A 23,138-nucleotide genomic window follows, 5' to 3' on the forward strand; every position below is an offset into this window, starting at 1 on the left:
CATATAATAATACAGGCTCTTCAAGCGCTAATCACCCGGGGCAGGAGACAGTGTTTAACTGCCAGTACCTAGAACCGGGCAGCTATCCCACCGAATAGTGATATATGAGTGTATTGGCCCAACGTGGATTAATATGAGTTGAACAGACGGGAACCTATCCAATGGGGCTTTCGTTCAGTTGACTACTTGAAATGTTGATGTCGTTTTGGCCCACCTATGACGGCGATTCTGGTCTATATTGTGCGTGCAAAGTAGTCCCATTTTCTCATGAGTTGCTTTTGGCGTATGGCTTCGCATGCTTTATTTTATATAGACCTTCCCTCTGGTTAAGCGCACCTTGTTTAAAATAATAAATTCATTGCTACCCTTGTTCTTAGGCTGCTCGGTAAACCGCTAAAGCTGATTCCCGGGGTTTAGTTATGTTGATTCAGATATAGCGGAATATTAGTCTCTCCCCTCGACGGGCACGCCAACTATTTGTTGCGTCCATCAATTCGGGGCACCCTCGAACAACCCATTGCCATTTTTTCAAAAATGGCTCGGTCACCTCCCAGTTCTGCACGTTCCAAGGCTCTCCCCAAACTAGCATCCCTGCATCCATCGTTGATTCACCCCAGAAACCCATGATATCGTGACAGAGCTGCTCGTCATCCCAGTCATCCCCGGCTTCGATGAGGTTATCACGCATCTTGGGGAAAGGAAAGAAGTCCAGCCATGGGTGATGAGGTATCGATTTCTGAATTCGAGTTGGCTGCAGGTTGGCTGGAATGAGACTATTGTCGTCCGGGCGAGGTGGCCTTGGTGGCAGAGCTGTGTTGAACAGTGAAATGGCATCGTCATCCATCCAGTACTCCGACCAGCCGATTAGTCGCAGGTTTTGAGCGAATGCTCGAAACACGTTAACCTTCGTCAATGTCATAAGATGATCGGCGGTCGGGTCCCCCCGTGCGTAACTTTCATACGCTGACTTGGCAAACCTCCGCAGAAGATCTTGTGAAAGTTCGGGGTTGCGACAGAAGTTGACTTTCGGATTGTCTTGGGAAGAACGATCTTGTGACTGGACGGTAGAGGTCGAACGAGGGGGTGGTACTAGGCTCTTGGGGTGGACGTCTTTGGTTGATGACAGTCGCTTACGCTTTCCTGGCAAAGATTAGATCCTGCTCAACAGACGACGGTGAGATGTGACGCACGGTAAGCCCTCTGATTTATGCGGTTCTGTCGCCGACGACGTTCAGTCGGGTCACTCAATCCAGACCAGTCGTCCGTCATTTGCTCAGCATCATCGGAGATAGGGATTAGATGGTCAGCTTTCAAGGTTTCGGACATCCTGGTTATTAGCACTAGGGTGTCGAACTTTGCGTAAGGGGGGACAACAGTCTCGAAGATGTGAAGATGTGAAGATGGAGCCCATCCCAGTTTAGATTGCTTGGCGATCGGAGATTGTCCACGGAGTTAAGAGATGACGTTCTGTCCACGGGTATGGTCACAGTGGTCAGATGCTGGAAGATATATCAACCTTCTAAGATTTCAAATATTTCCTTATATATATAGCTAACAACACAACCAGAGGAAAACCTTTGGCTTATCTAAACTCTGCGTACGCAAAATCAGCTGGGGCCAGGCATCGCTGGCGCTCTCCAAACGCATATAGACCCAGCATCATGCCAGTAAAGTTGGCCCCAACCGGAGGTGCTGCCGTAGCAGTATTGTTAGAAACCGACCCAATCCACTGGACATCGGGTTGTGTGCCTTCTCGATATCCAAATCGATACTCGGTGCCACAGTCAACTGTGAGAGTGACAGCAGTTTTTGTATCCAATCTACGCTCCACGGTGTCGCCCTTTGATGGTCGAAAACGGATGAAACGGCCCTTGCCATCTTTCCGGATACCGATGCTGCTATACGTAAAATAATTTAACCATACCACAGTGCCAGCCTCGGTTTCGGCTGCCGTCGGCTCAAAGGAGAGTCTTGTTTCCCACCTGCAGAAGTGGTGGGTTTGCTTGCGAAGGAACATGGTTGGACTGGCTGGCACTGACAGGTTATAAGGTCCGCCATGGAGACGAAGGTAATTGGGGCGCTCGGTAAGTGAGTAGTCAGTTACAAAGGGCGTGTCTATTTTCTGGTCAGATGGGCGCAGCCAGGTTCGCTCTTCGATGCGTACTTTTTCGATACCATCCAACCTGCATTTGCGAGTCCGAAAATTCATCTCTCCAGAAGACTGGAGTATGGAATTCGTAAAGACCAGGTCCATGGGAATTGAGACTGATTTTCTGTCCTCCGTTGATCACAGGCCAATCATCTTTCCATTCTAAGGGGACTAGAAAGGTCTCTCGGCCTACGAAGGTTAGTATAATTAGCCCGCAAGTACTTCGAGACAGCGTACCTAGCACTGAGTCTTCCCACGTATCTCCCCGTCTTGAAGGACGAACACCTAGAACCACCGCCCACCATTGCCCTTTGGTGTCCTCAACCAGATCGGCATGCCCGGTGTTTTGGACTTCGTCGTCAACGCCATTGCGCCAGAGAGGGTTATTTGGCCCGAGTTCCCACGGTCCCAACGGGCTAACTTCACTGCGGTTCACCCATTCGCAATGTCCACTTTCAGTACCACCTTCCGCTGTGAACAAATACCAATAACGACCGCGTTTGAAAATATGCGACCCCTCGGCAACACCAGAAGAAGATTCCCGGATCAATTTAGGTGCGGAGGTAGAATGCCCGGTTGCCAGGTCAACAGTACATATATGAATCGCAAAGTCTTTCAGCTTAGCACCAATAGTTGGCTGAATCTTTCTATAGGTGGACGATAAATATACGGTTCCATCGTCATCCCAAAAAAGCTGTAGTAGTCAAGTGTCAATCTCATCATTCATGCAGGTGGTAATATCTTTGGCTGAAACTCACATCTTGGTCAAATCCCACTTGATCAAAATACACTGGATCAGACCATGTCTTCTCATTCCAGATATCAGTTGTTTTGACATAAAACCCCTGTGGCCAAACTCGGTCATCCTGTTGAGGACGATAACGCTGAAAGCTCGCAGCGATGATATAGTAAACACCTCCGTGATAGCGAATTGTGGTTGCCCATACTCCTCCTCCCGGTTCCGGGGTATGAATTTGAAGCTGACTGGTTCGTGTCAATGCATGGCCTATCAATTTCCACTGAATCAAATCCTGGCTATGGTAGATGGGAACGCCAGGGAAGTATTCAAAGGAGGATGTGACCAAGAAAAAGTCTTTATCGACACGAACAATCGATGGGTCGGGATTAAACCCCGGGATAATGGGATTAACGTAACTCATTGCTGTTAGAATATGCTGGATTGACCGCATCCGCACCATGGTGTTGGCTTATATGTAAGTGAATAAATTCTGATTTGATTGGTGGAAAAACAACACCCGTATAATCCAAAACATGGCGCGATTTCGTATTTCAGAGGGGAAGATCTTCCAAATGAAGTCTCCGTACTCCGTAGTGGAATATGAGACATATCGAATCCAAAGGATGGTTCAACGATCGAATACTTCGTTCTTCGGGGAGATGTAGAATTCAATTCAGAGAAGGTATTGAGGCAAGTGTACCAGGTACTCCCCAGGGACTTAAGCGACTGCAGACGTTATATATCGATCGAAAATCCAATGCTCAGAGCTCTGATCACGAAGTGCTTTTGACATGTTGAGTACTCAGCCTTTCACAACGAGTCATTGATGAAGCTCATTTACCAAAACGATATAGGTGCATGATCTCGTAGCGCATATATAACAAGCATAAGAATTGCCGAGCAAAACGAACTGAGAATTGCGTCTTATAACCTGTTCAGGGTCAACAACTATCATCTTCCGAAGTTCTGCCGAAGGAATGTGGGGTAGCTAGGTGCGTCACCATCCCCTCATCCGAATCCGGCAAATGCGGGCTGAACCACACCGCAGGAAGAAGGAAGCCATTATATTTCCAGAATTGCTCTGTAGACTGTCATTGCTGTTTATTGTTCTGGTGTTGAGAACAAAACTCTCACACTGGAAGAATCACACGCTATGGCAACTACCTGTGAGGTTCAAAGTTCGCGCGATACGAGTCTTATCGCTCTAGAGACTTTGCCTCATGGCCAGTCAGATACAGGTTCACATTTGGGTCCAGAAAGCTTTCCCTTGTTGGAGAAATGGAATCAGCCTCGCATCAATATTCACCGGACCTTTGCGACGTTCTGGTCATTCCTGGTCATGGGTGCGAATGACGCAGCCTATGGTGTAAGTTGATATGGCTCAAAAGGAGCACGGTTTGATTCCAATGTTGCGAGATGTTTGCTAACTGTTTTTCAGGCTCTAATTCCATATGTAAGTTAGATTCCTCTACAGTTGACGAGAATCTGTCTGATCCATGGTACAGCTGGAATCATACTACCATCTATCGTACACCATTGTGTCTCTCGTTTTCTTGTCACCTCTAGTAGGCTATACAGCCGCAGCTTTTCTCAATCACCGGATCCACTATACTCTAGGTCAACGTGGTGTGGCCATTATTGGGCCAGCGTGCCATCTCGTTGCCTATGTTATCAACTGTGTTCATCCACCGTATCCGGTACTAGTGGTCGCATTCATTTTTGCGGGGTTAGGAAATGGCCTAGAGGATGCTGCATGGAATGCATGGCTTGGTAACATGGCCAACGCAAATGAGTTGTTGGGAGTGTTGCATGGGATCTACGGAGCCGGTGCAGTCATTAGTCCCTTGGTAGCAACGTCAATGATTGCTAAAGGTGGTCTGCCGTGGTATTACTTTTATTATGTCATGGTAAGTGCTGAAAGTTCCTCGAAAAACGCTCGATCACGATTTAATAAGCCAGACCGGATGTGCGGCCATCGAATTGGTGGTTTCTGGCGCATGCTTCTGGAAATCAACCGCCGCTGATTTCCGCGCATCCAACGTATCATCAGCGGATAACAAAAAAGGCGGTTTGAGAAATGCACTGTTCAAGCGACCAGCTGCCCGGGTAACCTGGCTCTGCGCATTGTTCTTGCTGGGATACGTTGGAGTAGAGGTCGCGTTGGGAGGATGGATCGTTACTTTTATGATCCGAGTCCGACAAGGCGGTGCTTTCGCTAGCGGTATGACGGCCACTGGGTTCTGGTTGGGTATCACGGTTGGACGGGTAATTTTGGGGTTTGTGACGCCCCGGGTCGGCGAGAAAATCGCAATTTCGGTGAGCACCACGTTGTCTCGTAATAGAACGAAACTAATTTTCAGCAGGTCTACATAGTTTGCTCCATGGCGTTTGCTTTGGTTTTATGGCTTGTGCCCCAGTTCTATGTGTCGGCCGTGGCAGTGTCTTTGCAAGGCTTCTTTCTCGGCCCCCTTTTTCCCGGGGTAGTTGTGATGGTTACCAAGCTTCTTCCTCGGCATCTGCATGTCACCTCGATAGGGTTTGTCGCTGCCTTTGGAGGTAGCGGAGCCGCAATTCTCCCATTTGCGGTCGGTGTGCTTGCACAAGCCAAGGGGGTGAAAGTACTGCAGCCATTTATCGTTGCCCTATCCGGTGCGATTCTCCTTACATGGCTGGGATTGCCGCGGGTGTCCAAGGTCAGACACAATGAATAGATAGAAGTTCTCACATGTTGACATGTGAGAATATTTCGGGAACATTTTTGTTATCAGATCCGATTATTTATCTCGGGCGTTTCGCTGATCCCGTATGCAATGTTGTACTCCGTTTCACGTGAGCGACTCATTCCTTTTTCTTTTTTTGTCCCAAACACACAATCGACCACATGACCAGGGTATGATTTTCAAAATTGCATAGTCAAGTGTCAACCTCAGGGCAAAACATATTCAAACCGAGGTCATTTCTCAGAAACCGTTCGGAGTACTCCGTACACCGTAGAGTATTAACCCCGATGATCTCATCATTCTAAGATCCGATGATCGGGCTGATCTCGGGACAGGTTAAACTGTGAAAGCCGTCAAAATTATGTGTTTTCTCCCCGCTTCCCCATATCAGAATCTGTATAATATAGGTGACACCTGCGGAATCAACCATCGGTAGTTAATAATTGTGTATAAACTTGTGGCCTTCCATAAGTCAAAAGCGATGGGCAAAGGTCCCGAGGTCGGGAAATGGAAGTTCCGAATTCCCCGGAGCCATCGCACTTTTCTGATTGGACAGCTCTTTTAAGCCGAGGCTCTTTCCTAATTGAGACCCTCGGCCCTTCCAACCTTGGGAACCTTCCTCCTCCTTTCTGGGGTTCATAACCCCATCTTTCCCCATTATCTCTCTTACCTCTAACCATATTCCCCCCCTGCTTTTTCCCACAATGCCATCACCTCCTCCTGATTGGGTTAAAGCCCTGAAGCCGTCAGGTCCGCAAGGATCTGAGCTCCTCCACCAGGAGCGTGCTCAATCGAATGTCGACGTCGAAAGATTATCCGAATTGCTACACACAAAGGAAACTTTGGAGCGACGAGCATCCCTCCTAGCTCTTTTGCAGCCCGAGAAAGTATTCGATAAGTCTCAAAATCATACTTTGGGCCGTGTCGAGCGGCTCCAGCGATCGCTGGCCAAGGCCAAGCGCCTCCAGCAGCTTGCGGAAGAGCACAAATGGTCGATGCAAGAGCTTCATGCGGCCAATGACTTGATCGGTGAACCTACTCCGTACGGTTTGCATGCCAGCATGTTCCTAGTAAGTGGATTAGATCCTTGTCAATAATTCAACTGTCTAGCTAACCATTATCTAGGTGACTCTCCGAGAACAAGGCACTCCCGAGCAGCATAAACTGTTCCTTGAACGTGCAGAAAAATACGAGATTATCGGTTGCTATGCGCAAACAGAATTGGGCCACGGATCGAACGTGCGCGGTTTGGAAACCACCGCCACCTGGAACTCCAACGATAAGACATTCACCATCAACTCGCCAACATTGACTGCCTCGAAGTGGTGGATTGGATCTCTCGGTCGCACGGCCAATCACGCCGTTGTTATGGCTCAGCTCTTTATCGATGGCAAGAACTACGGTCCTCACCCATTCGTCGTGCAGGTCCGTGATCTTGAGACTCATCAACCATTGGATAATGTATATGTGGGCGATATTGGCCCCAAGTTTGGCTACAAGTAAGTCGATCCTCACTCTTTCGCTAGCACTGGAGCTAATGACTACTTTAGCACAATGGATAATGGTTTCCTGCTGTTCAACAACGTCAAGATTCCCCATGTCAACATGCTGGCCCGCTTCTGCCAGGTCGACAAAGAGACGAACCAATATGCGAAGCCTGCTATGCCATCTCTTGTATTTGGTACTATGACCTGGGTGCGGGCCAACATTGTCCTGGACGCCGGCGGTGTTCTGGCTCGCGGTGTGACTATTGCGACCCGTTACTGTGCGGTTCGGAGGCAGTTCCAGGACCGCGATGCCGATCCACACGCGGGCGAGACCCAAGTACTGAACTATAAGATGGTCCAGGTGCGCTTGCTCCCACTTTTGGCATCTATGTACGCCCTTCACTTCACTGGTCGCGGCATGATGCGTCTTTATGAGGAGAACCAAAGCCGCATGAAGGCAGCCAGTTCGCCCGACCAGGAGTCGCGGGGCGCTGGACCCGAGCAGCTCCGCGCCGGCGCGAACCTCCTGGCGGATCTGCATGCTACCTCCTGTGGTCTGAAGGCTCTGGCCAGTACCACTGCTGGTGAGGGTTTAGAGGTCTGCCGCCGCGCATGCGGAGGTCATGGATACAGTAGCTACAGCGGCATTGGACCGGCCTATGCGGACTATCTGCCCACATTGACCTGGGAAGGTGATAACTATATGCTGACCCAGCAGGTTGCACGTTATGTATGTCATAGTTCCTCCATCCGTCCTATTCATTCGAGACTGACAGTATCAACAGCTTCTTAAATCCGCCCGTGCCGTCCTGGCTGGCAAGCCGGCTCGCAATGACACTAGCCAGATCCTTCAGGCATACCTCGATCGACGCGACAAGGGCGCTTCATTCGATGTGCTCGATGATGACAAGGACATCGTGGCTGCCTTTGGATGGCGCACGGCCCATCTCACTTTCGAAGCTCTGAAACATCGGGATGCTGAGCAGCGCTCCTGGAACAGCCTTTTGGTTGACTTCTGGCGCTTGTCTACGGCTCATTCGCAATACCTGATGGTTAAGAACTTCTACGAGGCGGTTTCCTCTCCCGAACTCTCGGGGGCCTTGGATCCAGAGACCAAGGGCCTCATGCATCAATTATTCCGACTCTTCTCCCTGCATACTCTGGAGCGCGAAGCCGCCGAATTCTTCTCCTCCGGTGCGGTGACTGTGCGACAAATCACCCTGACTCGCACTACTGCCGTATTGAAACTACTTGACGACATCCGCCCGCACGCTGTCAAATTGGTCGATGCCTGGGCGATTCCGGACTGGCACCTGAGACAGCAGCCTGGGTCGCTATGACGGCAAGGTGTACGAAGATTTGTTCCGCCGCGCAAGCGAGGAGAACCCTGTTAACGACTTGGTGTTTGACCCTTACCCTTGGAATTCGGCATTGCTCAAGAATGAGCCAGCCAAGAGCAAGCTGTAAGATTTTGGGTTATGTCATGTTCGCGTTCTTCTGATGTATTTTTTATGCCTTTTTGGTTTGAAGTATAGACCATAGAGAGATCAGCTATATACCTAAATCTCATAGAAAGGCCAATGACTGTGTTCTAGACGTGGTTGTTTGATTTCTTTTTTAAATCAAGCTACATATTCTCTGGCAAGCCTTGCTTTTGCCGTTCATCTAGATAGTGAATGTATTATGAAGAGACAGGTTGCAACCCGAATGGCCCAGATCGGACATGTATGCTGAAGGGCCTGTTGCTGAGCTTTCGCATCCCAATTACTCAAAGTCGATGAACCCTGTGACCGACATCCCACATGTACGGATTGCCTCCTTCCACAACCTTGGGGGAATGAAGTCGGCCGGCAACGGTCATAAGCGAGCGAGGAATTTACCGTGGGTGTCATAATCAGACGAGTCAGTCTGTCCATCTATCCATCGAGACGCGACCTAGACGTAGCGCGTGCTTCCGCATTCTAAGCATAGCGGATAAAGCCATGTCGGACACAGATTCAAAAGATAGTGTGTCAGTACGACGTAGTAGTGGGATCTGAATGGTGGACGTGGACAGTTAAACCTGAGTTCTTACAGCTCAGTCAATACCGGTCTGATCGTGGGCACCAACGAGAAACCGAAAGATTACATATGTAAGAAATGACAACTTCAAGGCAGATGGATGCAAGTGAGAACCCAAAAACAAAAGAGAAGAGAAAGAAAAATAGCCAAGGATTAACCCGTGTAGACCATCGAAAAGGCAATAATCCGATGCAGCCTTATGAATATATAATATTGAATTTACCCGACCCTCGACCCTCGACCCTCGCATACATGGATGCTACACAGAATGAGCTCAGACTCTTTTGATTAGAGCACAAGCCAATAAGCTCGTAATGCCACCATCTCACGGGTATTGACATATAAAAAGCCGTCAAATAGAAAAGGCATTGATCAAACAGCTGAGGACATTGATTCGAATTCTATCTGCACGTACTCCCAGCTGTTCTCCACTCCTTTCTCCTCCTCTTCTCCTCCTTTCTAACACACTGACACAGGTCTAGCGGTCACGTACAGTTTCACGAATATCTCAGAGCTTCCCTGAGACAGGTGCGACCGATGCGAAACCTCTGTGGTCATGACGTCGGTATTCCGATTTGCGAGAAACGGGCCGAACTCGCGGAACGGTGATAGCAGTGGATAGAAGGAATAATGATAATAGGCAAAAAGTAAGTCTTGAGACGCCTTTTTCCAATTATCCGTGGAAAAACTGGGCTGGGAACCATCCAAAAGCGGCGATAATCCGGCGGATAAATAACATGTCGGTTAATAGGCTTGAAAGGGGCATCATCGAATGCCCCGACTGGTTCATCGCTGAATCAAAAGGCCCGCCAAGGCCCGTCGAGGCCCGCCGATGACGCCGTGTCCACCCCCGACTTTTGGTGCCCCGGGTTTCTCCTCGCTCCTCCGCAATTCATCCCCGTTGATCTTTCCCGTTCCAGGGTCAGTCCCCCGGCCCCCGGAATCGTACCATATGCAACATCGCGTAGCCCGAGAGACAACATGCCGAATCGTGCATTGACCTATCGTTTCGCCACTAATTCACTTATAAAACGCCTTCCCGCAAGCCCAAGGCTTCTACAACCTTGAATGGTCCACCCACAATCATGTATACTATAACGAACATTTACGGTATGTTGTGATCATTCCTATGAGTGCGTACGTGACGCTAAGGTTCAACAGTTCTTGCCGCCTTCGGTACTATTGGAGGCGCTCTTTTCGGCTTCGATGTCAGGTGCATTTTACATCCTCCCCAAATATGACTGGAGACTAATACGATCCATAGCTCGATGAGCGCCTGGATTGGCGTTGATACATATACGGATTACTTCGGCTCACCAGACTCCAACCTCCAAGGTGGAGTACGTGATCAATGTCTCTCCCATTTTTGAGTCACATGCTGACATTTCCATAGATTACAGCATCGATGTCCGCCGGTTCCTTCGCCGGTTCAATTGCAGCCGGTTGGTTAGCGGATATTCTTGGTCGTCGCTATGCCTTAATGATTGCTTCTCTCGTTTGGATCGTCGGTGCCGTGGTTCAATGCAGCGCGCAAAACGTGACCCATTTGGTCGCCGGCCGTGTTGTTAGTGGACTTGCAGTTGGTGTGACCTCCTCGCAAACATGCGTCTACTTGTCAGAACTGGCGCCCGCTCGTATCCGTGGTCGCATTGTGGGTATTCAACAATGGGCAATCGAATGGGGTATCTTAATCATGTACTTGATCGCATATGGCTGCGTGGTTGGCGTATCTGGACCGGCCGCCTTTCGGATTTGCTGGGGTGTACAAGCCGTGCCAGGCCTCATCCTGTTCATCGCTCTGTTCTTCTTCCCTGAATCTCCTCGCTGGCTCGCCTCGCAAGAGCGTTGGGAAGAAGCGTTGGACACATTGGCAACCATTCACGCCAATGGTGATCGCCATGACCCTGTTGTACAGGTGGAATTCGAAGAAGTCCAAGAGGCCGTACGTGTGGCGCATGAATCTCGGGATGTCTCATTCCTGGCATTGTTTGGACCTCGCGTTTGGAAGCGCACGATGTGTGGAATGAGTGTTCAAATGTGGCAGCAACTTCTGGGCGGTAACGTTGCCATGTATTATGTGGTTTACATTTTCGAAATGGCTGGCATGGTAAGTTTCTTCCAGAAGGGAAAAGAAAAGAAAAGGAAAAAGGGACTCGAGCGGTTTTGCTGACCGTCAACTACAGACTGGGAACACAACGCTGTGGTCCTCTGCGATTCAATATGTCATTTTCTTGGTGACTACAGGCGTTATGCTTCCCTTCATCGATCGCGTTGGACGAAGAAACCTACTTCTTATCGGATCCGTCACCTGCATGATTGTGCACTATATCATCGCCGCTGTTATGGCCAGCAAGGGCAATCCAGTTCCAGATGTCAATGGCAATGCCAATTTGACGTGGGAGATCAAGGGCAGTGCAGGAATGACAGTCATCGCCTTTTCATACATCTTCACCGGCATCTACGGCCTGACTTGGGTACGCTGTATTCCATTCTCTTTATATATTTCGCATCTAACCTTTATAGGCTCCGACTGCATGGATTTATGCCGCCGAGGTTTTCCCGCTCAAGTACCGAGCGAAGGGCGTCGGCTTGTCGGCCGCCACCAACTGGATTTTCAATTTTGCTCTGGCTTACTTCGTGGCACCAGCCTTCCACAATATTCAGTGGAAGACCTACATTATCTTCGGTGTATTCTGCACTGTCATGACTTTCCACGTGTTCTTCATGTATCCTGAGACTGTGGGCAGGTCTCTCGAAGAGATCGATCTCGTCTTCGAGACGGATGTGAAGCCATGGCGCACTCACATGATCGGAGATATATTCGGAGAAGAGATTGAGCGCCGCAAGGAGCTTGGTGCAAAGACGGAGACTGCTGGTGCAACACATGAAGAGGTGGTTTGAATGATGATGGCTCCCTAAGCAACGTAGTAACATATAAGCCTCCACCAATATATCATATCATGAATAAATGAACCCAGACATTTGGGAATCCTACCTTGCACTGTAAATAGTACGTCCAATGGACAAAATATCGATTCTACGTATGTCGCACCCGGGTTGATCTATTACAGTGGGTGTCATACAACAGTGGGTGTCATACTTGAGAACATATCTCAAGATCGCACGAAGCAATGTTGTACAAGGTGATATAATTCAAAAGGGCTAGAACATTGGGGACATAATATGTGCAAAAGTAACTTCAAGATGATAGAAGAATAAAAAAAACGTCCTTATGAGGAGCATCGGGGTAGATCGCGAGATAGCTACGTCTTTTAATAAGTAACCTAGCATAACTCTTGGAGGCTGACCTCTGCCAAACCACATACCGAGGCTATCTCTCCTCGCTAGTGGGTTCGTCACTGTCTTTCTCTGCGTGTTGTGTGTGGCTCTGCTGGTGAGCCTTACTCTCCTTGTTCAGGAAGCTGGCGCGACGGACAGCATCATCCTCGACATCATCCAGAGTACGCAAGAGTTCACCATTAGGACCATACATGTGGGGCTCAGTGTTAGCGAGCGATACCACATTGAAGACGCTAGTAGTTTTGCGGAATATACGGTCCATCTCTTCCAGTGAACGCATGGTGGTCTCAGGGAAGAAGAAATAGACCACAGGCACGATGGCAGCATTGCTGAGCCCAGTCAGTGACGAAACATGGTTGCCAAGGGGGACAACAAAAAATGACTTACATCACAGCGAAAATAATATAGGTCTTGTAACCAATGTTTTCAAAAGCAACTGGGGTAATCATGACAACCATGAAGTTCCAAATCCAATTGGAAGAAGTGGACAATGCGTTGGCCGGCGCACGAATCTTCAGTGGGACAATTTCGGCTGGATACAGCCAAGTCATCCCAAGCCAACCGATGGCAAAAAAGGTGTTAAACACAAACAAAAAGACTGTCTGGGCTACACCTGCCTTGACACCTATAGGGGTCATCTTGTGGCTTGAAGAAATGCTGTCGGAGATAGCAAGCACCACCATTGAGATGGACATTCCGACAGCACCGAAGAGCATGAGTGTTCGACGACCAAACTTTTCAACGGTGAACACGGCTATCCAGGAGGCGATGAAATATTCTGTACCGTTACATGCAGAGATAAGACGTGAGATTGTGGCATCCAGTCCGACCTGTTGTTCCAGAAGAGTGGGAATATAGTAGGTGATCAAGTTGATGCCAGAGATTTGCTGGAACATTTGGTTGACATATGCCAACATAGTGCGGTGGAAATGACGGTCCTCGCCCATGGTGAACATATCCCGGAATGATCCCGTTGCCATTTCGAGAACAGTGGCCTTGATGGCGGTGAATTCAGTGTCAATGAACAACTCGTCAGTCTCGTCACCCATTAAGCATGCCAGGACCTCCTTTGCTTCCTCCTCCCGACCCTTCAGAATAAGCCAACGGGGTGACTCTGGAAGGAACATTACGAAGGCCAGAATGATCGCGGCGAAGAAAATTTGGAAGGCCAGCGGGAATCTCCAAGCGACTTCGTTGGGGTCTGCGAACATCAGTCCAAAATTAATCCAGTAACTGATGGTTATACCGCAGGTGATCATGGCCCCCTCAATCATGACCATCTGACCCCGTCGATGAGACTTGCAGCATTCTACTTGATGTTAGACTACTTTCACTGTTCAGTACCAGTCCCACCAATCTATCACCCGCAATCGTCGACATATAGCGGTGGGAAATCAATCGGAACGGTGAGGCGGGGATTGGCTTAATTATGGCTTACCTGACTGCCAGGTAGGGACTGTGGAGGTGTTGATTCCGTTCCCTGCAGTGCATGTTAGTGTATTGCTTCCCTAGTATGTTTCGCCCATACTAACCGAACCCAGTGATCAACCGACCGACGACAAGCTGAGCAAGTCCGTATGATGTGCACTGAAGAATGGCACCGATACACATAATAAAAGAACCGAGAAAAATAGCCCTGCGGCGACCCAAGATATTACCGATCCAGATTGTGGGGATCGAGCCTGCGAAACATCCCAGGTTGTACGCTGCGACTGTGATACCTTGTCGGGTCGACTGGTTACTCTTTGCTGATGGGCTCCAGTGCTCGGTATATGATTCTAGAGTATTGATTTCCGGGAAGTACTTGACGAAAGAGTCGAGTGTCAACAAACCGCCAGTCACACCTTGATCATAACCGAACAACAGGAAGTCCATGCCAGCCAGAAAGCCGATAGCGATCTGAACCTTGGTGCCATTAAGGCCCAAGAACCGCTTGGTCTGCATAATGGAGTGTCTATATAGTTTGAAAGTGCCAATATATAGATCGAAGCAGCCAAAAAAAAATGCAAAATGAAGAATATTAAAGCAAAAGGAATGATCAACGGGGGGAAATCGGTCAGTTTTAAAAAGCCTCCAGGGGGCCCTTTAGAATTTCCTGCCCTCCGCAACATACGATGTACACCAAAACAGACACATAATGTGATTTGGGGGGGTAATTAATGCTTATGGCCCACCATTTTCCCAAAGCAACCCATGCTACATTTCGACCTCGTTTGGAGACATGGGGTGCCCACGCCCAGATAAGCCAATCAATACCCATCTCACCCGGGCAAATATAAAATCATCGGAGTAACCCTTCGGCTTCTCCAGACTCAGTTAGCGGGTGTTTGGGCTTGTGCGGGATCTGAGCCCGCCGATCACCTTTCCGCCTGTCAGATTTCAACTTGCAAGTGGAAACTGGGAAATGTCGATGCCAATATACGCCACTGAGTGCCAATAATAGCTTGTTATTTGCTTAACAGGCCCCTCTGATCAGCCTCGGGCGTCGGATCACCTGGGGAGTGTTCAGATGAGAGGGTATTGGTTGGGAGTCTCATGTGTCTTTCAATCCTCTACGGTACTGCACTGCACACTACACACTGTACACGGGGGAATATAAAATTGTACTATCGCAAAGGCGAAATACAATATAGTGAACAGTCTAAATTCTACAGCTTGGCGCCTAGAAATCCCTTTCAGCCTCTTGTTCCATATCAAGTCTTCTGCCTCGGAACATTTTCGCGTGCGCAACATGTGCCCTGGTTGCTTTATATTATCTTGTCAGATATGTTTTTCACTCCAAGTCAATTTTAGAGGGTGAAAAGGGTGGGGAAAAGGGAAAAGAAAAGAGAAAAAGCCTGGCCACGAGGCCCCCACTGTACGCGGTTTACCATGTTGCGCGTCTCTATTTTGCTCTCTCCACTACTCCGTACTTCCTGGGGCCGAAACCTGGAGAGGCAATGCAACTTGCCTAGTCAGGCAGTTCCGCCTGCAACCCACTTCTACAATATATATAGCAGCGCTGCATATGGGGTACATATATTGATTTTCTAGAATGATGCCCTTGCGTCCGTCACCTAAGTCACCTGGCTTGTCTCTCAGAGTCTTAAGACACGTGCAGATCGCGCCCGACGATTGCCTTCCAAGGGCACAGGGCACTCCAGCCCCCGCGTCTTTCCGCATTTCGCATTTACCTGAGCTTGGAGATCACGGTAGAGTACCGGGCATCGTGTTCCGAGGCTGGTGTCATGACTGGTCCAGTGCCCCGAACATGGGTTAGATCTATTCTGTCTAATTTGATTGCGGGCACGTTCCAGCGATAGAGATCCGAGTTGTTCAGCATTTACTCCGTATGTACATGTTCTATCGCAGGCGCGGCCCCTCTAAATAGCGCTCACCTAGCTTCAATGGGTTTTCCATCCACCAATACTCTCAACTAGCCCACATTGCTACTCTCCATCCTGTTTACTACCATTCTCAACAGGTTATGAGCCCCAGAGCTTATTGCCAAGCTGTTCAATCATCGCAAGGTATCCTCCCACAAAATACACAGCGCCAAGTCTCAGGTCTCCCACAGCTTAATGCTCCTCACGGTATACCGTTAGGTCTCGGTATATATTCATACCGTCTAGTCTACAAGCCTCAGCAACAATCAACCTTGATACTTCACATCAACAGTCAGCTAGTCGTGGCAAAGTTAAGTCTTGGTTCACAAACCACGTACAACCCGTCGAGTCCCGGTTACTGCACTTACCCTGCACCACTGATACTTTGACTTTCACCATCATAAAGCTCGTTACAACGTCTTCTATTCTGATCGTCGCAGATAAAGGCCTACCAAACTCGCGGGGAAAAAAAAGGTAAAAAAGGTAAAGGTAAAGTACGAGAGGAAAAATTTCCAAACTGCTAAACTCAATCCTCGTTTCTGTGAGCATCGATGCTCTGATATCAAACAGGCCGAAACAATATAAACCAGCATTGGTACTATTCTTAGGATAGAGGCCCGTAGAAGATTAAAGTTGGAGATCAGCTCACGTGCATTCCTCGGAATAATCTTCACTCTACTTACGTGATGGATCAGGATTCCTAAAAGATCTGCTGGATGTTGCTCGGATGCCCCTTCTCTCTCATCCCTTTGAAATGAGACTGGAGATAGTTGTTATTGCCGAGTCCCGTGTGTATTTATCAGGGAAAATCTGATGCCTTGTTCGCACCAAAATCAGATTACCAGTATCTTTCAAATATATAACTCCTAATCAGTCCTCCCGATTCTGGATTTCCAGTATACAAGTGTGGATTGACGGTAGTTGTGAGGTGGGCCGTCTATTTTGATGACAGAACGCTCACAAGCTTCCAGGGCTTTGTGCGAGCCAGTTGGTTATACAGTGGCACATTGAATTTAAGTGTAGGTTTAGCAAAGCTAGTGACAGTATGAGTGTCGTCTTCACATCAGTTGAAAAACTAAGTTCATAGACTTGGGATGAACTATCATTTACGGAGTACAAGGACCGAATCCCAGCACCTTCAGTCTTGTTTGGAAAACAGAATCTGTGTAGGTTTGGAAGCCTTTTATTACTAGGTATCTAGCCATCATATGCTCTGTTTTTACTGGTGTTACTGTCTCACTGGAATGCAGGGTCTCCAGATTCATCACGTCGGGAGTGATTGACCTTGAGTAACCAACGCCAAATGATACAGCCTTATTCTTAGATTAGTTACTCAATTATAGAATTGATGTTTTCAGATCATAAATGATATTCTTTGAGCGAAGATATAAATGCTGCTTAGGTCTAGCGACCATTTCAGGGGAAGAACGTACTGCATACCAATCACCATAAAAAGAATGTGACCAAGGGAAAGTAAAAAGCCCCGAACATAAATCAAGATATAAACCCCTTGCTTTATCGGGTTACATCCGGCTGTAGTAATGTAGGTACAGAGATGTCCTACAAGAAAAGTACTGTACATCCACACACTTGGACTTAATGTGGTTTCTACCTTCCTGTTTCAAACATCCTTCACACTTCAGCCCGGATGGTCCGATCAAAGGTACTTTTGATGAGTTCTCAGAGTTTCAATAACAAGAGAATTTAACTTGCTGTTTACCGGCAGGCTGTTCAAGCATGAGAGATTTCGAGGATCAAGCCTACACAAATCGAGATGACATCCCACTGAAAGAAACTGGAGAGAGTGATGATGATGAAGAAAAACAAGTCTATCCACCGAGCTCAAAGCTTGCTCCGATTTTGATAGGACTTTGCTTTCAATCTTTTTGTATCGCCTTGGTAAGCTTCAAGTTATTGTTACTATATGTATTTCATAAGCTAATGTGGACAACCTTGGAACTTACCAGGACAACACAATCCTCTCAACCGCCGTTCCCAAAATCACCGAAGAATTTAACTCACTAAGTGACATATCGTGGTATGCGAGCGCCTATCTTTTAACCACATGTGCTGTCACCCTACCATTTGGCAAGATATACACGTATTATTCGACAAAGTGGACGTATATGATTGCTCTCGGCTTGTTTGAACTTGGATCTCTAATATGTGCAGTGACGCCAACATCCAAGGGTTTAATTTTCGGGCGAGCAATTGCTGGCGTCGGATCTGGAGGATTGTCGCCGGGTGCTCTACTCATGCTCGCGAATAGTGTGCCCCTTCACCGGCGTGCCCTCTATTTTGGGATCATCGGTAGCACTAGTGGAATTGCGACAATCACAGGACCATTGTAAGTCTCTCTATTTCGATTACATCGAATGGCAGCTAATTTTACCATAGGCTGGGTGGTCTCTTAACTGATCATGTCAGTTGGAGATGGTGCTTTTGGATAAATCTCCCTTTTGGTGTCCTCACTGGCCTGGTGATCTTACTCTTCTTCAAGGATTCCACATCACCAAAACCCAAAATAAGCCGCATTGGGCAGCTAAAGCGAATGGATCCTCTTGGTATCCTTGCATTCATTCCAGCGATCGTTTCCCTTCTACTGTGCCTGCAATGGGGCGGCACCAAATATAGCTGGAACAATGCTCGAATAATTGCCCTATTTGTTCTGTTTGGCGTATTCGGATTTGCATGGTGTCTTATCCAGGTCTGGAAGCAGGACGACGCTACAGTACCGCCTCGTTTACTCAAGAATCGAAATGTGCTTGGGGCAGTGATTCACGCTACATTCCTAGGTGGTTCATTTTTTGTCTTTGGATACTACGTGGGTGCCGAATACAATCCTGTCACATTCATCGCTAACAAGTCTCCAAGCTTCCTATCTGGTTTCAAGCAGTTAAGGAAGATTCTGCATCAGAATCTGGAATCAACAATCTTCCGATGGTAGTGGCTATGATTGTCTTCTCTGCTATAGGAGGACTTCTGGTTAATATTGTCGGATACTATACGCCGCTCATGTTCGTTGGAAGCGCATTTCTCACGATTGGCTCTGGACTGTGTACAACTTTCAAAGTGGAGAGCGGACGTCCGCAATGGATTGGATACCAAGTCATTCTTGGAATTGGAGCTGGACTTGGCTTTCAGCAATGCATCAACGCACTTCAGACTGTACTGCCATTACATGACATACCGGTCGGAATTGCCATCATCACATTTGCACAGAGCCTCAGTGGCGCAATGTTTATTTCGATTGCCCAGACCGTTTTTCAGAATCGGCTTGTGGCAAGCATAACGACCTATGCTCCCAATATCAGCCCAAACGCATTAACAAAAGCCGGGGCCGCAAATCTGTCGCACCTGGTGCCAAAATATATGCTTCCCTCCGTTCTACACGCCTATAACATTGCCGTTATCCAGACATTCTACGTGTCTGTTGCTGCCGCCCTACTGTCTTTTATTGGTGCTGGACTTGTTCAATGGAAGTCTATGAAAAGACGACAGAAATATGACGGCGCATCTCGAGCCAGTCAATAGCGGGATTTGACGGCTTTTGGGATTCATTGATATTCTATGTTGTTTTGGGGTTGTTCGATGGCATCTTCCGTCGGGATGTTTGTAAATAATGACGTTCAGATTGTGGAAAGTGAATAATTAGCACATAATATGTGAATTCTATACGTGACCTCAATCTCAGACTTAGTATAGCCAGTTGAGGTGTATGGGGATACGGAAGTCATGATCCAATGGAAGTAAAAATTCAATAGTCCAACCTCAACTCCAGTTTCCAGTCCAATGTTCAACTTCGCCCCCTAAACTGTCATATTCAAATGATTGGCATAGCTCTCTCCATCCGAGGGGTATCTTTGTGACGAAATCTTTTGTTGGGTGGACCTTGGGGACACCAGGTCGTACTTGAGAAGCTTACGGGGAACGTAATCTTCTTCCCCGTACACGGTCAGTCTCGTTGGATGAATTGCCGAACATAGAGATATCCGAGATATCCGTTGCGTTGCCAATTGTATCTAAACATAGAGGCCAGGTAATCAGGATGACTCCGAGAAGGACCCCTTGAGGTAATCAAGGCTTGCTTGATAAAGATCTCGGAGAAATCGCAATATTTGGACCTTACTGCAATTTCTTTTGGCCTTTTTCGTTTCTTCGAGCCTAGAGGATACAGCAAGACTCCGGGCGCACTGAAGCCTTTTTGGTACCAGCACCATGACTGCCTCCTGAATCAGCTTCCAAAGAGGATTCCGGAGACTGCTTCCCAGACATGACTCGTATGCGGTGGCTATCCAAGGTAGAGGCTAACCAGATAGCACGGCTCATCCATGGCACTTCCGCAAAATCAGACTGGTATTCAGAAAGGATCGCTTCTATCCTTGCCAGCTGAACTAGATTATCTGATGCTGCCCAAGCAACAACTAAGCATAGAGGAATGTACCCTGCCCCAACCGGCCGGTAGCAAGATGCCAGTTCGGCTTGGGTTGTAATCTCATCACAGAGAAAGACAGCTTCACTCACCAAGGAAGCGTTCCAGGGATCGAAAACTTGAAGAAGACTGTTCAATAACACAGCCAGCGTAGAGAGCATGGCATAAGCTGCTTGAATACGGCAATGTCTCGCAACTTCAGAGGATGAGAAAGATACAAGGACAGCGTCTGCACATTGATCAAGATGTTGTTTTACTCGTTGTGCATCGAGTCTCAGTTGCATGTATGTCTTTGCAATTTCGGCAAGGTGTGGCTCGGGGTCTTGGACAAACTTAGGAAACATGGCTAAATGTTGCAGCTCGGTGGTTGATTGTGACTGATTGTTGTCCCGTGAGGCAGATAGACGACGTCTGAAGGATGAGACCAGTTCCCAGAATTCCGAATCCATCTTGATACGGGGATTGACAATGCCTTCGAGTATCTATTCAAATCATTGCTTGTAAGTAATTTCTCATGGCATCAACTGAATTTGTTGTTAGGAGTAATCGGAATGCAGACATACTATAGGCACACAGAGTGTAATAACCAGCTCCATCTCAAATGTACTCTTCCACTCGCGTAGCGCGGCAGCCCTGAGGAGATGAGCGATAGCTTCGCTGTGACTAGTGATCGAATCATCGTGTTTTCCTAGCCAGCTCTTATGACAGCTCAGCTGCTATTTCATGGATTTTGCTTTTCGGGGTTAAAAAGTGGTTTGGGACAGAGTGGCACTTTACCTGGCAGATGGTAATCAAATAGACAGCACATAATGTGTTGGGAGTTCGGGCCTCAACTGGATCGTTCAAGCATTCTCTCAGTGCCCGCAGCGATTGTCCATAGAGAACGAGTGCATTCGGTGAGTAAGATCCCGCGTGAAGTAATGGATAAGCGGTTGATAAGGCTCTCACGGCTGAATCAAGGACGGTGCTGTTGCCCAATCGCCGTGGAATATCCCGCAGGAAAGGTCCATAGTAGGCCATAGCATATCGGATATCGGTCACCTGGAATGCTGCTACAAAGGCTGCTGCCATTCTACTCGTGTCAGTGCTAGGCACCCGTGTCGGTTCCCCAATCCACACAGCCCTATTGCCAGTAGATGAAAAGGACCGCTGAAGCTCTGATTGGCTTTCTGCTCCGCTTTGTGCTTGCATCGCTTTGATCGACTGATTCTTGAACATGTACCGTTGTTGTCCTCCCCAACACACGTCATTTTCAGACGCGCGCATCGTGAGCATGTTGGTTTGAGTTGATCACACTAAACTTTCAGTTAAACAGATACAGCAAGTTAGCCTTTAGTGGAGGACCAAACCTTCTTCTTCACCTTGCGACACGCATCGCAGCCCCGACTAGATGGAACCCCAGGCATGTGTAAAGTCAGATGTGCGTCACTAGATAATATTGCATTTGTTTGTTTTGGCCTGATACACAGTGGGGAAATGTAATATGAGATGTGTATGCTGGGTAGAGTCATCCTCAAAAGGGGATGGATAGTGCGACGAGATATATTAATGTGACGTCATCGGTTCGCTGTCACAGCCCCCAGCTAAGCCCCTGAAGACACAAAGCACACAAGTATGTACTCCTGCACGACGGAGTACGGAGTAAGAGGGACTACTTGGCAAGCAGCTGAGTCCTCGTATAAATGAGCCAATCATAATGTGCAGAGTCTCTACTGAGCACGGTCCACGTCCCGTAATACGGCGCACTATCATGCCCGATTGGGAAGTAGAAGATAGTCATAGATGGTCTGTATTCTGGCGATCAAGACAACTTCAGAAAGCACCCCAAGGGGTATAAAACAATCGAAAGCTGACTGTAAAAAAAAAGCTATAGCTACTCTTCCACAGTCTCGAACTGATCTACTTTCGCTTCGACTCCTATCTCAGAAGAAGTGGTGTCCACGGGTATCAGTGCTCCTTGCAAAAATGAATCGTACGGCATTCTGTTCTTCTTTCACCATCAATAACGGGTCTTCAAATCGACAGTCCTGTATCTCATTCTCACTGCGACCAGCGCCATGGGACTCAGCAAAGATTTTGGTTCACCCTTCAGGCTATCCAATAGAGGCACCGCCTATGTACTCGATCATATCCAAGGATAGCGCTCCAAACGTCGTATTACTTCGGGGCTGGGGTGAGGGTCCATGGGACATCGTCGGCGACGCTCGACTTCCAACCCTATCTTCCAAGATACATCTGACTTTTTACGGCCAACCAATAAACATGCGTTTGAACCAACTCTCGGGCAATTGCGCTCTCGAGTCACCCGCCGTGGGCCAAGTGAAGTGGAGACCCGATATGCTCACAGGGAGGGACATGCAGTTGCAGGATGGTACTGGTAGAAAGCTAGCCAGGCTACGACCAGGGAAATCGGGTGAGAAGCTCTTGGAGATTCTCGTCTCTCATGACGGTCCTTTCTTTGAGATGGTGTTGCTATCAGGATGGACTGCCAGAGCTATCAACAAGTCGATGACAGAGGCAACAGGGGAAATTCTGAGCTCTGTCATAGGAGCTTAGTGGGCATCACTAGTTCGTGGACCCTTAACTGTGAGACTGTTTTAATGGACGATGCGCCGACTCCAGTATTGATTATCAATGCTCCCAATAAATACCATGTGTTCTGCGTTACAGCTCCGTTGGATTCTAGCTGCGGGTAATATTCATAGAAGAACGTTGCCTATCTAGAGTCCATAGTACCGTATCTGGGTTACGCTGCGTTAATAAAGAAAACACAGAGGGAAACAGAAGAACATCATATAGAGTGCCACTAACAACTTGAATTAACTTGGTGATTTGCGACATGGATTATTCGTGATGTGTCGGACACTTCCTATGAATGCATATCA

At 48.0% G+C, this 23,138-nt stretch overlaps 8 protein-coding genes across 8 annotated transcripts; 5 read left to right on the forward strand and 3 right to left on the reverse strand.

The window, feature by feature from the left end:
* Positions 1-427: 427 nt before the first annotated feature.
* On the reverse strand, positions 428-3,348 carry N7519_009477 (Concanavalin A-like lectin/glucanase subgroup; the record flags this gene model as incomplete). Its single annotated transcript, XM_057296250.1, has 6 exons — positions 428-1,140; positions 1,191-1,327; positions 1,602-2,115; positions 2,165-2,338; positions 2,387-2,843; positions 2,908-3,348. 6 exons carry the CDS (start codon positions 3,346-3,348, stop codon positions 428-430), a joined length of 2,436 nt encoding a protein of 811 aa, XP_057144132.1.
* Positions 3,349-4,041: 693 nt separating this feature from the next.
* Positions 4,042-5,599, forward strand: N7519_009478 (MFS transporter; the record flags this gene model as incomplete). Its single annotated transcript, XM_057296251.1, has 5 exons — positions 4,042-4,254; positions 4,327-4,341; positions 4,394-4,795; positions 4,848-5,204; positions 5,252-5,599. The coding sequence occupies 5 exons, from the start codon at positions 4,042-4,044 to the stop codon at positions 5,597-5,599; spliced, it is 1,335 nt and encodes a 444-aa protein (XP_057144133.1).
* A 713-nt stretch (positions 5,600-6,312) lies between these two features.
* On the forward strand, positions 6,313-8,562 carry N7519_009479 (uncharacterized protein; the record flags this gene model as incomplete). The annotated part of the gene is made up of 5 exons (XM_057296252.1): positions 6,313-6,678; positions 6,734-7,107; positions 7,159-7,825; positions 7,881-8,425; positions 8,472-8,562. The coding sequence occupies 5 exons, from the start codon at positions 6,313-6,315 to the stop codon at positions 8,560-8,562; spliced, it is 2,043 nt and encodes a 680-aa protein (XP_057144134.1).
* Positions 8,563-10,241: 1,679 nt separating this feature from the next.
* Positions 10,242-12,057, forward strand: N7519_009480 (sugar porter family MFS transporter; the record flags this gene model as incomplete). The annotated part of the gene is made up of 6 exons (XM_057296253.1): positions 10,242-10,266; positions 10,318-10,369; positions 10,421-10,496; positions 10,550-11,263; positions 11,340-11,630; positions 11,680-12,057. The coding sequence occupies 6 exons, from the start codon at positions 10,242-10,244 to the stop codon at positions 12,055-12,057; spliced, it is 1,536 nt and encodes a 511-aa protein (XP_057144135.1).
* Positions 12,058-12,487: 430 nt separating this feature from the next.
* On the reverse strand, positions 12,488-14,400 carry N7519_009481 (uncharacterized protein; the record flags this gene model as incomplete). Its single annotated transcript, XM_057296254.1, has 4 exons — positions 12,488-12,785; positions 12,844-13,765; positions 13,895-13,936; positions 13,989-14,400. The coding sequence occupies 4 exons, from the start codon at positions 14,398-14,400 to the stop codon at positions 12,488-12,490; spliced, it is 1,674 nt and encodes a 557-aa protein (XP_057144136.1).
* A 3,158-nt stretch (positions 14,401-17,558) lies between these two features.
* N7519_009482 (MDR family MFS transporter) lies at positions 17,559-19,355 on the forward strand (the record flags this gene model as incomplete). The annotated part of the gene is made up of 4 exons (XM_057296255.1): positions 17,559-17,720; positions 17,789-18,168; positions 18,219-18,645; positions 18,696-19,355. The coding sequence occupies 4 exons, from the start codon at positions 17,559-17,561 to the stop codon at positions 19,353-19,355; spliced, it is 1,629 nt and encodes a 542-aa protein (XP_057144137.1).
* A 630-nt stretch (positions 19,356-19,985) lies between these two features.
* On the reverse strand, positions 19,986-21,528 carry N7519_009483 (uncharacterized protein; the record flags this gene model as incomplete). The annotated part of the gene is made up of 3 exons (XM_057296256.1): positions 19,986-20,735; positions 20,817-20,969; positions 21,031-21,528. 3 exons carry the CDS (start codon positions 21,526-21,528, stop codon positions 19,986-19,988), a joined length of 1,401 nt encoding a protein of 466 aa, XP_057144138.1.
* A 690-nt stretch (positions 21,529-22,218) lies between these two features.
* N7519_009484 (uncharacterized protein) lies at positions 22,219-22,809 on the forward strand (the record flags this gene model as incomplete). Its single annotated transcript, XM_057296257.1, has 1 exon — positions 22,219-22,809. The coding sequence occupies one exon, from the start codon at positions 22,219-22,221 to the stop codon at positions 22,807-22,809; it is 591 nt and encodes a 196-aa protein (XP_057144139.1).
* Positions 22,810-23,138: the final 329 nt, after the last annotated feature.

Source organism: Penicillium mononematosum (genome assembly GCF_028829835.1).
Source record: "Penicillium mononematosum strain IBT 11891 chromosome Unknown utg000005l:1.0-9366267.0:1.0-9372171.0, whole genome shotgun sequence".
NCBI lineage: Eukaryota > Fungi > Ascomycota > Eurotiomycetes > Eurotiales > Aspergillaceae > Penicillium > Penicillium mononematosum.